The sequence below is a fragment of the Engraulis encrasicolus genome, chromosome 8 (genome assembly GCF_034702125.1).
Source record: "Engraulis encrasicolus isolate BLACKSEA-1 chromosome 8, IST_EnEncr_1.0, whole genome shotgun sequence".
Lineage (NCBI taxonomy): Eukaryota > Metazoa > Chordata > Actinopteri > Clupeiformes > Engraulidae > Engraulis > Engraulis encrasicolus.
The window spans coordinates 42,005,625-42,021,443 of record NC_085864.1 but is presented as its reverse complement, the minus strand read 5'-3'; the positions used below and the strand labels follow the sequence as shown (position 1 = coordinate 42,021,443).

The window sequence follows — 15,819 nt, the reverse complement described above, 5'->3', positions numbered from 1 at the left end:
CCACTTCTTGTATTATTTCTATGGGGGTCTATATGCAGACTTCCGTCCTCTCTTGCTGGCTTGTGACCTCATAATGACGCCACTGACGACAGAAAATTAATTCGAAGGCACAAATCTAATGTAGGCTAATTTCCTCATTTGCAATCGGGATGGTGAAAGAGGAACAGTATCCCAAAAATTGTTGTGGCTAGGCTGACAGCTGGGAAACTTTGTTTTCCCTTGAGGCGAGGAGTCAGCAAAACACGAGGCCAGCTCAGGCCAGAAGCACAAGTGGAGGACGGGAGTCCACATATTGGAACGCACCCATGGATTCAAGGCTAGTAGCGGCGGCGAGGACACATGATTTTCTGGATGCGAGGCACCTGCAGAGTGCAGAAGAGTAACACTTGATAACCTTATCACGGTAGCTCAGCTCATCTGAGCTCAGCTTAAAGGGATATGCCACTATTTTGGGGCTTAATACAGTTAAAATCGTTGGCCAGGGTTTATATAGGTGGTAAAGTGTCTTATTTTTCATGTAAGCCGTTGTCTTGTTTTAAGACAAGTTAAAAGAGGCAGCATGTCGCTAAGCTAGTGAAAGTCAATGGATCCGTGTAGCATGTAGCAATGCTACATGGATGCATTGACTTTCACTAGCTTAGCGACATACTCCCTCTTTTAACTTGTCTTAAAGCAAGACAACGCTTCACATGAAAAATAAGACACTTTACCACCTTTATAAACCCCAGCCAACGATTGTAACTGTATTAAGCCCCAAAATAGTGGCATACCCCTTTAAGCCATCGTGTAATGACCACCATGTGATGTGAATGGCAAGTAGCGTAAACCAGTGGTTCCCAAAGTGTAGGTCAAGGAGAGAAGGGACATTGAAAAGGGAAAAAGGGGGTAAACCAAGTTAATGGTTTATAGACTTTTATAAATTGGTTACCATTGTTAGTATTGAATCAGAGAGAGTAATAAGTAATATATACTGCTTTGTATCGTCAATACTTGTAGGCCTACAGGTCAACTATTTCCGTGATGTTCAGCCGCATGGCAATCTAGTTTGCAAAAAGCTTGAAACATTAACCTTTCTTACACCTTAAAATCGGCAAGCCAACATTCTCTTCAAAAGGCATTCACCTAGAATAAGTTGTGTGCGACATTACATTTCTGTGAACTTCTAAATGTAAACCATATTGTCCAACATAGCAACTACACAGCAAGATTTTACACACATTTCATATGAAAAATTCTTTTATGCCCTCCATTAAATGGACACTGCATTGTAAATGCCCCATGGAGCTCCATGGAGATGCTGCCCTTTCCCACCAAACAATATTTTATTCACAGTTACATTTGACACATTGACGTCAGCCATGTTGCTTACTCTGAAGCCACCTGAAGGTTCAGAAGGTCTTTGACAGAGACGTGACGGTGAATAAAATATTGTTCATGGAACAGGCAGTAGGCCTATGCAAGAGACCTTTTTTTTTTATTAAAAAAAACAAAAAACAAAAAAAAACACTGCATTTGGGATTCGCTACCTTGACAGGGCAGTCCCCAGGTTAGAATGCCTTGCAGTACAGCAGGCTTAACCTTGAACTGTGTTACCATCCCATTTACAAAGTATTTTTAACGTTAGGCAAAAGCATCACCGTAAAAGCTTACAGTAACCATTACATTTAAGACCACACACTATTCCCTTGGTGTGAATGAAATGCTCCTTCCCAGATGGCAAAAGGACCGGTCTTGTGGCATAACAAATTGGCATCCCCAAGTACCACCCAGAAAAAGAACCAGAACTGAGTCAAACAGTTACTTTATTTAAGTTCAGGTAAAAACACGAACCTGATGCAGTAAATTATTGCAGATCTTAAAAACCAGCACATGAACGATGGGGCAACAGGAGAGGTGCGCTCTGCTGCCATCTCCTGGCCACTGACTGCAGTGCACACCACGGTTTGTTCCAAGCCAGCAGTGCAAAAGAAAAAAATACTACAGCAAGAAAAGAAAAAGATGAAAAGGACAAAAAACAAATGAAAACAAAAACAGGAAAAAATAGAAAATTTCAAATTAAAAAAATGTATAGCAGATATAACATGCCACGAACCAGGGCAGAAAATCTGCATATAAACTTTATTCTGTTAACTTTTTTTTTCTCTTTTCCTTTTTAATTCTCGTTTCATTTTCATTGTTTTCTGAAATGCTATCTGGCCACAACACAAACAAAACTGAGACCAGCCTCCTTTTTTTTTCATCTGTCCATATCTCTTCCCGTGTTCATGTGCGCTGCTTTTTAAAGAACGGGGGATTTGTGAGGAAGGGGACTTGACAGCACGGGCAAATCCGGTGCAGAGCCCGAAAGTCTTTCAACACAGACGGCATTGGACACACACTTTACGTGTGTGAGAGCAAATCTGTGGTTATAACTTTATTAACTTGTTTAAAGTCCCCAAAATGTTTCCAGCAAGCGCATGCTACTCTAACTATGCATGTGCCAAAGGAACCTCAACACCCTTCTCCTCCTCTTCCTCTCCGCCTAAAGTCTCATCCCTCCATCCTTGGAGGGAAGAACCGCAAGGAAGATGCTGGAGGAAGAGGAGGATGGGGGGTCGGTGGTGTAACTGTAGGCCAGAACATCATTTCAATTCGGGTAGAAAAAAAAAAGAAAAACAAAAACAATCAAATAACAACAATAATAATAATTATAATAATAGTGATAGACACTATGCTTCTTTTTTTTTCTTTAAATGTCACTACTCGCATTCAACCAAACTGCAACTCGCACACACATCTTCAGGAAATCTGCCGGAAACAGTTAATAATGGAAAAAAAAAAAAATTCAACACACAGAGATGGAGAAAGAGAAAATAATAATAATTATTATAATTACAATAAACTGAAGCTGAACTAGGGGGGGAAGCAAAACACACAGGATGAAAAAGGGGCGTGTGTGTGTGTGTTGTGGAGGTGGGGACAAGGCTCCATCACAGGAGACCGAGAGACTAGGATTGGGGGATATGGAGATGGGGAGAAAGAGAAAGAGAGGAGTAAAGGAAAGAGTGCAAGAGAAAGAGAAAGAAAGAACACACACACATTGCTAACCCTATTCAAATGTGTGTTGAGCAGAATCTGCAACTTTTTTTTTCTTCTTTTTGTCATCTTTTACCTTGTCTGTACAAATGATCTTTGGAGCTCTAAGTGAACCTAGCCTGCTTAAATGAGAGAACCCCTCCCTTTCACAACCACCACCCACCCCTCCAAGCACACATACACACACAGCTCACACACGCATATACACACACACACACACGCACACACAGTGATGGCGTCACCATGCCAGAGTGTCAGGAGAGATAAAAATCCCTTTTTCTTTTTTCCCCCACTCATTTTTTTCGTTGTTTCTTCTGAATATGACACAGCGGTGCAAGTTTATAATGTCAGCCAGGTATGTCTCATCCCCCCCGAAACCCCTCGATCTTAGTAAGTTTAACACATTACTCAACTACTGATATTTTTTAAACATTTTTTTGTCCTTTTTTTTTCTTTTTTGTAAGGGTCATAGGTTGTGTACACTGGGAGGGGGAGAGAAAGGGGGTGAGAGGATGAAAGACAAAGAGAGAGTGAGAGAGAGAGAGAGATAAGAGAGGGAGAAGTGCAGTTTTAAGTCTCTGGTTTTTCCATCTCTGTGTTTTTGTTTCTTCCCTCTCATCTCCCTCTTGTTATCTGCAAGTTTTAAGTGTTTGCAGTACTTTTTTTCCTCGTGGTTTTCTTTCATGTGGTTTCGGGGTTTGTTTTTTTCAGGTGGGGGACTTTTTTTTTTGGAAGGGCATGCTGGGCAGCCCCTTCCAAGAGGGCCAGACCAAAAGAAAAAAAAATAATAAGCAGGACCAAAACTCAAAGAAAGAAAAACAGAAATGTAACCAAAAAAGAAAAAAAATGCAAAAGTCTGTTGGATGACAAAAGTTCCTAGGCGGAAGTCATGATCAGTGAGCTGGAGGGGTGGGGGATAAGAAGGCATTCTGAACGAGACGAAATGGGGGCCTGGGTGGGTGGCAAAGAGGACAGGTGAGGGATCGAGGGAGCGAGTCGAAGGAAGAGAGAAGGGAGGGGCGGGGGGCTGGGGCACGGAGGAGGAGAAGGAGGAGGAGGAGGTGCGATCCAGCCGATCCATCAGGAGAGGTGGAAGGACTGCTGGCCCTCGCGGGCCGCAATCAAGAGTTTCTCGCGCATGATGGTGATGCTGGAGTAGTCGGGCAGCTTCAGGTAGTTCACGCACGTCATCACCGACGGCAGGAAGTCGTCCGGGTTCTCCGTCGACTCAAACGTCTTGCGCACGATCGTCAGCGGAGGGTTCAAGCTCCGGAATCCTGTATTACATACACACACATGTACACAGACACAACAGGTTGTCACGATACCATAAGATACGATACAATATCAATTTCATTGCCAGTTTTCACAGAAATTCACTGTGCATCACTAAGCAAGACTCGCTTTAGGATAGGACAGGATATTAATGCAATATCACCGACTTGTGCACATAAGTGCCAAGCAACCACACAACAATGGAGAGATGGGTACGGTTGGGGGAAATGACCTCAGCCAGACTCGAACTGGGTCCCCATGGGCAATGTATGCAACCCGTGTGTGGCCAGGTGCAATAGTTTGCTGCGCCACCACATCACGCCAATAGTCACACCAATATTACTTGCTACTCACATTGTTGTCTATTCATGTGCAACTCTTCAACTCTATTCATGTAATTTCTATTCAATTTATATGGCTAGAAAATGTGAGGAAATGGAAAATCAAGCCTACTTCAATATCTACTCAAATTAAAAGGAAGGCAATAGCCTTTAATTTTCAAAGACTTTATATAATTCTTCCCCTAATTTGTCAGCTGGACAGTAGAGCATGACACAGGAGTGGATTTTCACTCCCGTCCCATCCCGGTCCCAGAAAAAAAATCCCATTCTGTCCCATCCCGGACTGGAGTAAAAGAAACAAATCCCATCCCGTCCACTCCTGAGAATAATGTTTCCCAATCCTGCCCACTCCCACTCAAAATCAATCCCACTCCCGTTTCATCAAAAAAACTAGGCTTTTTTAAATGAAAAAATAAGCGAGCATTCCCGCTCCCTTTCATTTGTATTCCCGCACCTGCCCGCTCCCATTCATCTTTAAAATTTTGACTCCCATCCCGCGGGAATCCCGCAGGACCCGCGGGACCCACGGGAATTCCCAAAAAATGTCATGCTCTACTGTACAGGACGTGATTACTTGAATGCGTGTGAGTCAGTGCAAGTGTGTGTGAGAGAGAGAGGGAGAGAGAGAGAGAGAGAAGGTTTCTGACCTCCGACAGGCAGCCTGGGGCTTCCAGTGACAAACTGCAGGAAGAGTCTCTGCTGCTCTGCGTCAAAGCTACTGAGCACCTCGAACAGGAACCGCACCGCCCGGCTACACACACACACACACACACACACACACAGAAATACTGCATTAGTAACAGCTAAACTGCATTGGTAAGAGCTAAACTTCCATCTACAACAATGCAAATTTGTAAAAATTGAGGAAAATAAGGCCCAAGCCGAACTGATCAGTTCAACATGTTGGAGTTTGCTGGTTTGGCAGCCGCTAACATTTGTAAATATAGGTCACACCATTACATAACGAAATCATATTTCTTGAAAGGTGTATATATCTGTTACGTACCTGTCGTGTGTGTATCCGTGGTCTGGCCGACAGCACTCCATGAGTGTCTTGACATCCCAGGTCTCCGACTTGCTGCCACAGAGCAGCTGATCAAGCTGGAGGGAGGAAAAAAATAATCGGGAGACAAAAGGTCAGTTATTTAGATGGCGAGAGCCGGGAGTGATGAGCAGAGAGCACTCAAGTACAGATGAAGGGATCCCTATAGCACGTACCTCCTCTGGGTAGAAGTACTGCAGGTGATGTAGAGGAAAGACTGACTCGAAGCCTTCCCTGAACGACTCAAATTGCCGTGACACGCCCTCGTTCATAGTCCAGTACACCACCAACTGCACACGAGAAGAAGAAGAAAAAAAACATTATAAGACTTGAAGGTACAATACATCTTGCAAAATTCACTTACAGTCCAGTTGTACATCTGAATAGATAGGCAAGAGTGCGTGTGTGAAGAATGTGTGTGTGTGTGTGTGTATGAGTGACCTTGTATGTGTGCGTGTGTCACAAGAGTAGGATAGAGAGGCAAGCGTGCATTTTGTCACACCATTCTTTAGGTGTGTGAGAGGGTTAAAAGTGAGTGTGTGTGTGTGTGTGTGTGTGTGTGTGTGTGTGTGTGTGTGTGTGTGTGTGTGTGTGTGTGTGTGTGTGTGTGTGTGTGTGTGTGCGCGCGCGCGCGCGTCTGTATGTGTGCGTGTGTGTGTATATGAGTGAGTTTGTATGTGTACGTGTGTGTGTTTCAGTGAGTTTGTACGTGTGCGTGTGTCACATAAGCAGGCAGGGCAGGCTACCCACCCTGAGGTATTCCTCCAGGTTGTGGATGGTGACAGGCTGGTCTTTGCCCCCCTTCTTGAGCTCGATGTTGGGGAAGCCGGGCAGCGTGAAGTCCAGGCCCAGGTCCTCCACCGAGCAGCCGTTCATGTTCAGGCTCTCCAAGGCCTGTTGAAGGGACTCCCGCGTCTGATGGAAGAGAAGATTTAAAAAGTGTTAAGGGATTGAACAAGGACAGCAAAAGGTTTTTTAAGTCACCAAAATTTAAGTGGCGGCGCTAGTATTCCAAATTTCAGACACTTGGAGACAGCGTTTCCTATTATTACTGTCAAGGTACATAGGGTGGTACATATTTTTTTATTTATGGTTGATAATTTAGACCTGGTTGCTATGGGTGCTGCACACGTTTATGTATTTATTGAGTGAGTGGTCAAGTGTTTACAGATGCACAGAACAACTTAATAAATGCTAACATCTGTGTGTGTGTGTGTGTGTGTGTGTGTGTGTGTGTGTGTGTAAATGACTGACGTGTGAGCGGTCCTGCTCGAGCCTCTTCTTCTGGCGGATGATGTCCTCCAGGTGCTGTATTGACTTGGCCACGCTGGGGTCGATGTTGACCAGGTCATGGGAGCTGATGGACGCCTCGTGCCGCAGCATCCACTTGTAGAATGGCAGGCCCAACGGCAGGTCCAGCTGGTAAAATGCACACACACCAATTGAAGAAAATATACAAACGCTAACTGAAGTAGGCTTCCGGTGTCTCTGAGGACCATTACTAGTACTCTTTGACGGGAAATGGGAAACCAAGAATTAAATCGGAATTAGGAACTAAGCATTCCTGGATAAGAATGATACAGAACACCAAGTCTCAAAAGGACAAAGGCTGCCAGTTATCCACACACAATTGTTTAAAAAACAAACAAACAAAAAAACGCGCACACACACACACACCACAATTGGAGGAAACTTTGGCCTAGCATCTTACGATGTAGCTATTAGCCACATTACACAACGGATATACAGGAAACACAATGGAATTAAGTAAATTTTGGAATAAAAATATGAACGGCAGTTCGGATGGAGGGATTAGAGGATGACTGTCTGTGGTTGTGGTGCAATATACTGTTTCCAGTATAAACAGACTCAAGAGGAGAAGAAGCGATTAGAGAGGGAGGACACAGTCCAGCAGAGGAAGAAGACGCAAGCTCGTGCAGACACACAGGAAACAATTTCTCTTTTAATGGCTTTATCAGGACGGACAAATATGTTTCGAGAGAGAGAGAGAGAGAGAGAGAGAGAGAGAGAGAGAGAGAGAGAGAGAGAGAGAGAGAGAGAGAGAGAGAGAGAGAGAGAGAGAGAGAGAGAGAGAGAGAGTGTACTGGATTGTGCAGTTAATGAATCAAGAGTTTTGTCTGTGTGCCTGTTAAGCACCTGAATTCTTCTTTATTTTCACCCAAACATTTGATTATCAATATTGTATCGGTTTGTACAATTTATGACCCACAGTTTGTCTGCAAGTCTTTTGTCATGCTGGGTGAAAATGGAAATAAGGAATTCAGGTTATCATCAATTCAATCCTATTTTAATGTTGCGTGTGTGTTTGCGATGTATTCGTTTCAAAGACAGAGAGGAAGCAGAAGAATGGGGGATAGAGGAGTTGAGTAGAGGATATGGGGGGAGTTACCAGTCTGAAGTCCATGATGGCTTTGGCCATGAGCTTGCCCAGGAAGCGGAACTTCATCTTGATCTTGGCTATGTGAGCCGGCTTGGTGGTGCGGCCAAACGGCACGGCAAACAGCCCTCTGGAGCTGAACATGTACTTAGTGCCCTCTTGACTCCCTGCAGGGAGGGAGAGAGAGAGAGAGAGAGAGAGAGAGAGAGAGAGAGAGAGAGAGAGAGGGAGAGAGAGAGAGAGAGAGAGAGCGAGAGAGAGAGAGAGAGAGAGAGAGAGAGAGAGAGAGAGAGAGAGAGAGAATGAAAATGTGTTCACACCAAACATCACACACAAAAGTGTTATTGTGCTGGGATATCTACTGAAGGGAAAGGGGGGGGAAGTAGTGTGTGGGTGTATGTGCAGATGTCTGCTCGCATATTTGTTAATTGTCAGGGTGTGACTGCCGTATTCTGTGTCTGTGTGAATTATTGTGCTTTTCTGCTTAAGAGGAAGTGTGTGTGAGTGTGAGTGTGCGTGTGTTACCTTTAGGGTTGCTCAGTGTAACCTCCTCTCCTCTCCACAAGCCCAGGTCTGCTCTCTGCAGCTCCTGAGACACCAGAGCGTAGAACTCCAACGTGGGACCAAGGCCAGTGCCCACCTAACACACACACAGACGGGCCGAAATGTTAGAACAAGACCGCACGAGAATTGCAGGGGTGTGACAGACAAGTCAAATAGTTGGAAGAAAGTAGTAGGGCAAAGCATTGGTGGGAACAAAAAGATGGTTGTGAAGTGTGAATTACATTATGTTGAACCACGGACGCCATACAGTTGAGCAGTGAGGGGCAAGAGTGAAGGATTGATAAAAAATAATAGTTGTGTGTGGTAGGGAGGGGGTGGACGTAACAATTATGAAATAAAGGATGGCTGTTCAAGAGGAGTTGAATTACTCATATGCGAGATAGTGAGAGCTAACACACCTCGTTCTCATACTGGATTTCCAGCATGGCTCTGGAACTGCCCAGGTCCTGCATCAGAGACTCTGCCTGCTTTAGCAGCTCATCGCGGTTTATCGTCCTCTGCAGAGAAGGGGAGAGAGAGAGAGAGAGAGAGAGGGAGAGAGAGAGAGGGGTGGGGGGGAAGAAGAGAGAAAGAAAGGCAAAATTGGTCACAAAAGAAGGGCACCAAGAGAAAGTATCGACAGTGTCACCAACTGATAAAAGCTCAGTGCTTATCTGTTCCTGTCAGCTTAAATGGAGCCTAAAGCAGGAAGATATCTGAGAAACGCGTACGGTACCATCAACTGTGCTACAGACAACAGTTTCAGAAGTCATTAATGATTTTTTTTTAGTAGTAGACGTCAGGTTGTACAACCACCGTTTATGTCTGCGAATTAATTAATACCTGGTAATTATGCTTAAATATGCTTCTTTGATAATCCACTTAAAAAATATATCTTAAAATACAATAGTAGCATTAGCTGTGGTTGCCCCACCCTGACACCCCACCCAACTACTAAGAAAAAACGAAGGGGTATGAAACTGTGGGAGAGATACTGCAGATACACAGCAGGGAAGTGAGGCAATACCTTCTTCCTGTCGAGGCGTGGCGCCACGCGGCTGTCCTGCGAGTCTGATTGGTTGATTTCGGGGTTGGTGTCGAGCAGGCGTTGCATGGCGCGGTCCCTGTCGAACGCCGTCACGTAGAAGAGCATCTGCCGCGTGTCAAAGGGGAAGAAGAACGGGCTGTGGAAGAAGAGGAGGAGGAAGATGAGGAGGAGTGGAAGCATGAGAAGGGGGGCAACAGTCTGTGACATAACTTCACACTTTGATGAATGCTTCTAGAGTGTTCACTTCATTCAGAGATCATCGCTGTCAAGGTCCATCTACCAATTAGCAGAACTGCATGTGGCTGAAATGACATACTAGTCATCACACCAATGACCACTCATAATTTACAATTATGAGTCCAAAGGACTCGGATTGCAAATCATTTCAACAAGATCAACCAAGTCCAAGGTCACTTACTCCATTACCCAACTTTGATACCTGGCGTGCAAACCGCTGTTTTCTAGGTAATAGGGGAATAAATGGGCAGGCAGAAGCAAAAGCCTTGGACACATTCACCCAGGCACTAACACACAAATACTAATAACGATGGAGTCAGGCCGGAGCTGTAGGGAGGGCTAGCAGGGCCTTTACCCCTGGGCCCAGGGCACCCTTGCATTGGTGGTGGGGGCCCAATTGTGATCTTGTCAGTTCATATAGGGTTCCCGATAAGTGTTTGGCCCTGGGGCCCTGTGTACAATTGTTCCGCCACTGGATGGAGTCCAACAATTCACAACAGCAATGACCACTCATACAGTTACTGTAAGTTAAAAGGGATGAGAATTGCAAATTATTTGAAAACAATCATTCAAGTCCATGGACATAGAGGCAATTGATGCCCTTCCCAAGCCTTATAACTGGTGCGGAAACACGGATGTTCTCTGGGCAAGGAACGAGCAGACACGAGCGTGTATGCCAGGGGTGGGGAACCTTTTTCATTCGAGGGGCCACTACAAATTCCTCCAAGGGCTGTAAAAGTCCTCCAAAGGCGGTTTTATGAACAAAAACAAGGATTTTCCCCTGCACTTTAGGCCTATGTTGAAGGCAGCCAATTTCTAAGATTCCTTTACAAAATGTCATATTTCATGTGAAGCTGCACAACATTAAAAGTATATCGGGGGCCGGATAAAGCGGCCTCAAGGTCCGTAAACGGCCCTCGAGACATAGGTGTGTCCCCCCTACACACACACACAAGCGCGCACGCACGCCCACCCACCCACACCAACATGTGTACGTACCAGGTCTTGCCCAGCTCAATGAGCCAGGTGGGGATGTTGCCGGTCATGATGACCAGCGGGTCCTGTAGCTGCCGGTTGGCTTTGGCCGTCAGCTTGCTGTTGATGAACTCCGTGGTGGCCATCAACTCCTTACACACAGCATTCTGGAGCACACACAAGAAGAGATTAGACATTGTATCTGAATAAACACACAAGAATTGTATGCAATAGACCAGTGGTTCCCAACCTATGGGCCGGGGCCCACTGGTGGGCCCTGAAGGTATTCCAAGTGGGCCTTCAAATAATTTTCCAAAAATAATAATGATATTTTAGTGTGTGTTGCTGTTGATCTATTTGAGTTTTATTCTTAATTGGGTCAGAGGTGGGCCACGAACATTTTTGAAAAAGGTTGGGAACCCCTGGAATAGACATTTCTGTGAGCGTGGGATGGAAATAATCACCTGTACAATCTTAGTAAAATAGGATGTCAGCAGTAGAGTTTTATATAAATAATCTGCTGCTGAGTGGGAAATTGTGATGAATGCTAAATAGCTTTATTTATTTGTGTCTGGTAAAAAAGAGATTGTGCCAAGTTCCTTCCCACCCTGCTCCGTTTATGCACACGGATAATTCAGTCTGTGTGTGTGTGTGTGTGTGTGTGTGTGTGTGTGTGTGTGTGTGTGTGTGTGTGTGTGTGTGTGTGTGTATGTGTGTGTGTGTGTGTGTGTATGTGTGTGTGTGTGTATGCGTGTGTGCGCGCGTGCGCGTCTCTGTACACGTCTGTGCGTGCGTGCGTCTCTGTGCGTACACGTGCGTCTCTGTACACTCTGTGTACACGTCTGTGCGTGCGTGCGTGCGTACACTCTGTGTACGCGTCTCTGTGCGTGTGTGTGTACTCACTTCGTACAGGTAGAACCAGTATCGACTGATGGAGTGGAGCACACGCAGCAGCAGGATGACCTCTAGCGAGGGGTCATCGAAGGTAATGGTCTCCGGAGGGTCCGATATGAGGTAGCACTCCAGGGGGTTAGTGATGCTGGGACACACGCCATCTATACACACACACACACACACACACACACACACACACACGATTCGTTTTGTGCCAATACAACAAACTATTAAAAGAGTGCAAGATTCAAATTGACAGGCCATTCTCAAAGGCCCACACACAACAGTACAGTTAATGTAGCACTCAACACACTGTGTTTGCGTGTCCATTAGTTTATGTCTCTGAGAAACCTGGCAGTCAAAACATGGCACACAGAATAGTGTGGTAAGCGTGGTAAAATAAGCCACTTGTCCTGAGATACATTTTTAGCAGGCGTGCTTAGCCATGAAAACTGAAGCAGCATTGTTCTCCTGGCAAAAAAAAGAAGAGAAGTGCTTGGTCAGGTCTGCGAGTTGGCCAGACTCGACACTGGCGCAATACCAACTCAAGACAGCAGAGGGCACTGCAACAAACTGCTCATTCAAAAGACCATTGCCTGTCTCTGCTTATGATGTCACTACAGACAGCAAGCCTGGGAAACTGAATTTGATCCGAGTAACTGCAGTAGGTGTACGTGTACGTCTACATGTGTGTACGTGTACCTGTGTGTGTGTACCTGTGTGTGTGTACCTGTGTGTGTGTGTGTGTGTGTGTGTGTGTGTGTGTGTGTGTGTGTGTGTGTGTGCGTGTGTGTGTGTGCGTGTGCGTGTGTGATCACATTATATTTGTTATAAAGTGGTGCTGAGTGGATCCTCTAAGATAATCCAAAAATAAGTTACGATAAATTACGCCCATGGTTGCATGGACCAGTGAGTGTGTATGCACTTTCTTTGACTCTAATTTCATTCTTTCTTTCTTGTTAACTTTCTTTTGCTTTTATTTTTTTGTGAAGCACATATAATTGCACCTGTGTATGAAATGCGCTATACAAATAAACTTGCCTTGCCTTGCCTTGCCCTCGCAGGTGCAGGTGTGAGTGTAAGGAAATGAGTAATTGTATGGGTATTTGAATACGAGAAAGAGAAATTGTTTATTTGTCTTACCGTGCCAGAGCTCGTCCTGCTTCTTGGCGTTGCGTGGGGAGGTCTTGGTGGGGGCTGTCTGTGCTCTGCCCCTCTTGCCTCCCACTGCGTCTTTTGTGCCGTCCTCGTCTTCCCTCACTGGCTTATACCTAACACACACAAAAACAGTCATCAGAGGCATCAAAACATGCACAGATACTAACAGAGGCCGACAAACTAGACAGAGGTGCTGGTTACATGCTGACGGATATTTTGTAGTATCTGCTTGCCCGTAAACGACATGTGGATAAAATGTATAAAAACTCTATTGTTACAGGTGCTAAATATTGTTACAGGTGCCCTAAATGTGATCATTTTAAAACAGGTTTGAAATGCGAATTTTAAAGTAAAACTCATTCATTTCTAAAAACAAGAGGCCAAAACCAATGCACACACACAAAATGCACACACATATAGGTGTAAGCGGCTTCTGAAAAAGTAACAGTCCTGCCACATGTTCCTTCTGCATGTGCTGCTAACAGAGATTTCACCAATTAGCTCCTCTACCACAGCTGAAGGGGTGTGGTAATTAAGATCAGCTGATTCACTGAATTGGATGTAACAAATATGCAGCAGGGTTCTTGCTTTCTGAACCTGAGATGTCCGCTCCAGCACAGACAGGAGCAGAAGAGCACACACGTGCAACATTGCACATTGAAACAGACGCAGTAGAAACACACAGAGAAGTAGTGCCTCTCATTTGTATTTGTCTACTATCAGATAAGTGTAAATAGGACAGCATTGGGACAAACAATGCAAGGCTGTGGGATTGCAGTGTATTGCATACGTTTTTTTGTGAGTGTGCGTGCATGTGTGTGTGTGTCTCTCTTTGCGTGCCTGCCTGTAAATGTACAATTCCACAATCCATGCAAATAGAAATCTGCAAATGCTGGACACTGCATGACTTTGGGAACATAGATTGCATTCTAAGCACTGCTAATTCAGTGGTGTGTGTGTGTGTGCGTGTGTGTTATTGTCCAGCGTTACCAGATGGTGTGCGTCTTGGTCCAGATGCCGGCGCGGCCCAGAGGGTTGGCCTCGTCGTCGGTGGACTCGCGCTCCTCCTCGGCCTGCAGGCTGTACTGCCGCACCGCCTGGTACACCGTCATGTTGTACGGCAACAGCGTCTCGCCCATGTAGAACTGCAGCCGGTGGCGCACGCTGCCCGAGTTCAGGAACTGCGCCGCCTGACATGGATGGCGAGACACGAGAGAAGAAGAAGAAGACGAAGTCAAATGGGCGCAGTATGGTAGTCAGGTTTACACTAAATGTACTAGTTGGAGAATCAGTATTTCTGTTAGTACACCAGAACACAGTAACAAAGCGTCCTCTCACTGGTTGGATAATCCTGAAAAGATTGACTGTTGGAGGAAAGAGTGTGTGTACACCAAGGTTTATTTACAAAGGGCAGAGGCTACCTATTGCAGTAGCTACAAGAATTTTCCAGCAAATATTCTGGGAGTGATTCCACTGGTGCATTTCAGTTACCAAATATTTCTGTTTTGATGAGCCATTCGTTAATGGTTGCTGTATTTAGATGCAACTTGGGACTATGTAATGATGTTTGCATCCAATACTCACAGAATGGTGCAACACCCATTAAGAACTTGCAAACTTAATGTGCTGATTGAAAAAATAAAAAAAAGCCAGAACGCTCACCAATGACTCGTCGATTTCATCATCCGATCCATCATCGTCGCTGTCTTCATCCTCTTCCCTAATTCGGCCGTAGCCTGAGAGGACAGAGATGGTAAAAAATATGAATATAACTAGAAAAGTGCTCAGAGAGCGCACCTCTGCGTTATGGTGGACAGAAACACATGCACCACGAACATACGAGCAAACATGCAATCAGATGATCACATAACCTCCTTGGTGGAGGTAATAATGATAAAAGGCTCAGAAGCAAGTGCTATATCGATATGGGCTTACCGCTTGGGGTGAGCTATAGCCATCACAACGCACTACAGCAGCACCCCTAGAAGCTAGGGTTTGTGTTAAAGGTGCACTGTGTACAATGGAGTATTTATTGCAACTATGCTGCACATTGAAAATGTACTGCCTATTGCCAAATTTGAGCTTTTCATGAATATTTACTAAATAACAAACTACTAGTATGACCAAAGTGCAGTACGTTTTTCAGCTAAAAACTTTTCATGTACGAAAAGTGCAATTTCCCTCTCATAATGAATACAATGAATTTGATGGTGGTGGCAAGTATTAGTAAAAAAAGGTAACATTTGAGAATGGGCAGTATGAATTCTCGGAAAGAACCTTTTGGTACCTCATCTCTACTAGACAGTTGATCTCCAGGGAACACCAGGCATATGCAAGTAAACACTGAAAAGACTACCAAGTGAGTGTACCCACCTCTGACCACGAGATATCTCTCGATGGCCTGTACCAAGGCCAGGGGGTCAATTTTGACGGGTCCACCCTTCCACTGTTTGACATTGGTGCAGTCTGGGTGCCTCTGCAGCTGGCACTTCAGCTGGTGTGTGTTGAAGAACTTCAGAGCCTGGGAACCTCTGCAGAGAGATAACGGGAAAAACACACACACACACACACACACACACACACGTCAAAACACTGGCATATTCAGGCTCTTTGAAGCCATCAGCTGGTACTGGCAGGCACACAATGGAACAAACTGGCACCATTTCGGCTACTCGCACTCGGCCTGTAGCAAATGCAAACGCGCGCGCACACACACACACACACACACACACACACACACACTCATCCTGAGGGATATGACGGATATGTTTCTGGCTGCTTCAGTATCTGAGGCAGCCAAACAAGACCGAGCAGAATGAGACTGATGATTGAG

General features: G+C 45.1%; 1 protein-coding gene across 10 annotated transcripts in view; it reads right to left on the bottom strand.

Moving 5' to 3' along the window:
- Positions 1-1,785: 1,785 nt before the first annotated feature.
- The window catches only part of trip12 (thyroid hormone receptor interactor 12), a 72,984-nt gene continuing 58,950 nt past the window's right edge, over positions 1,786-15,819 (bottom strand). For all 10 annotated transcript variants that reach the window (XM_063205741.1, XM_063205742.1, XM_063205737.1 and 7 more), the window contains 16 exons: positions 15,360-15,517; positions 14,649-14,722; positions 13,977-14,176; positions 12,972-13,099; positions 11,838-11,989; positions 10,959-11,101; positions 9,702-9,858; positions 9,094-9,192; positions 8,657-8,771; positions 8,144-8,298; positions 6,988-7,152; positions 6,484-6,648; positions 5,910-6,023; positions 5,698-5,792; positions 5,339-5,442; positions 1,786-4,352 (listed from right to left, as the gene is read on the bottom strand). In XM_063205741.1, the coding sequence (XP_063061811.1) occupies positions 4,156-4,352; positions 5,339-5,442; positions 5,698-5,792; positions 5,910-6,023; positions 6,484-6,648; positions 6,988-7,152; positions 8,144-8,298; positions 8,657-8,771; positions 9,094-9,192; positions 9,702-9,858; positions 10,959-11,101; positions 11,838-11,989; positions 12,972-13,099; positions 13,977-14,176; positions 14,649-14,722; positions 15,360-15,517 (2,221 nt within the window). In that variant the 3' untranslated portion in view covers positions 1,786-4,155. The remainder of the gene's footprint in view (positions 4,353-5,338; positions 5,443-5,697; positions 5,793-5,909; positions 6,024-6,483; positions 6,649-6,987; positions 7,153-8,143; positions 8,299-8,656; positions 8,772-9,093; positions 9,193-9,701; positions 9,859-10,958; positions 11,102-11,837; positions 11,990-12,971; positions 13,100-13,976; positions 14,177-14,648; positions 14,723-15,359; positions 15,518-15,819) is intronic.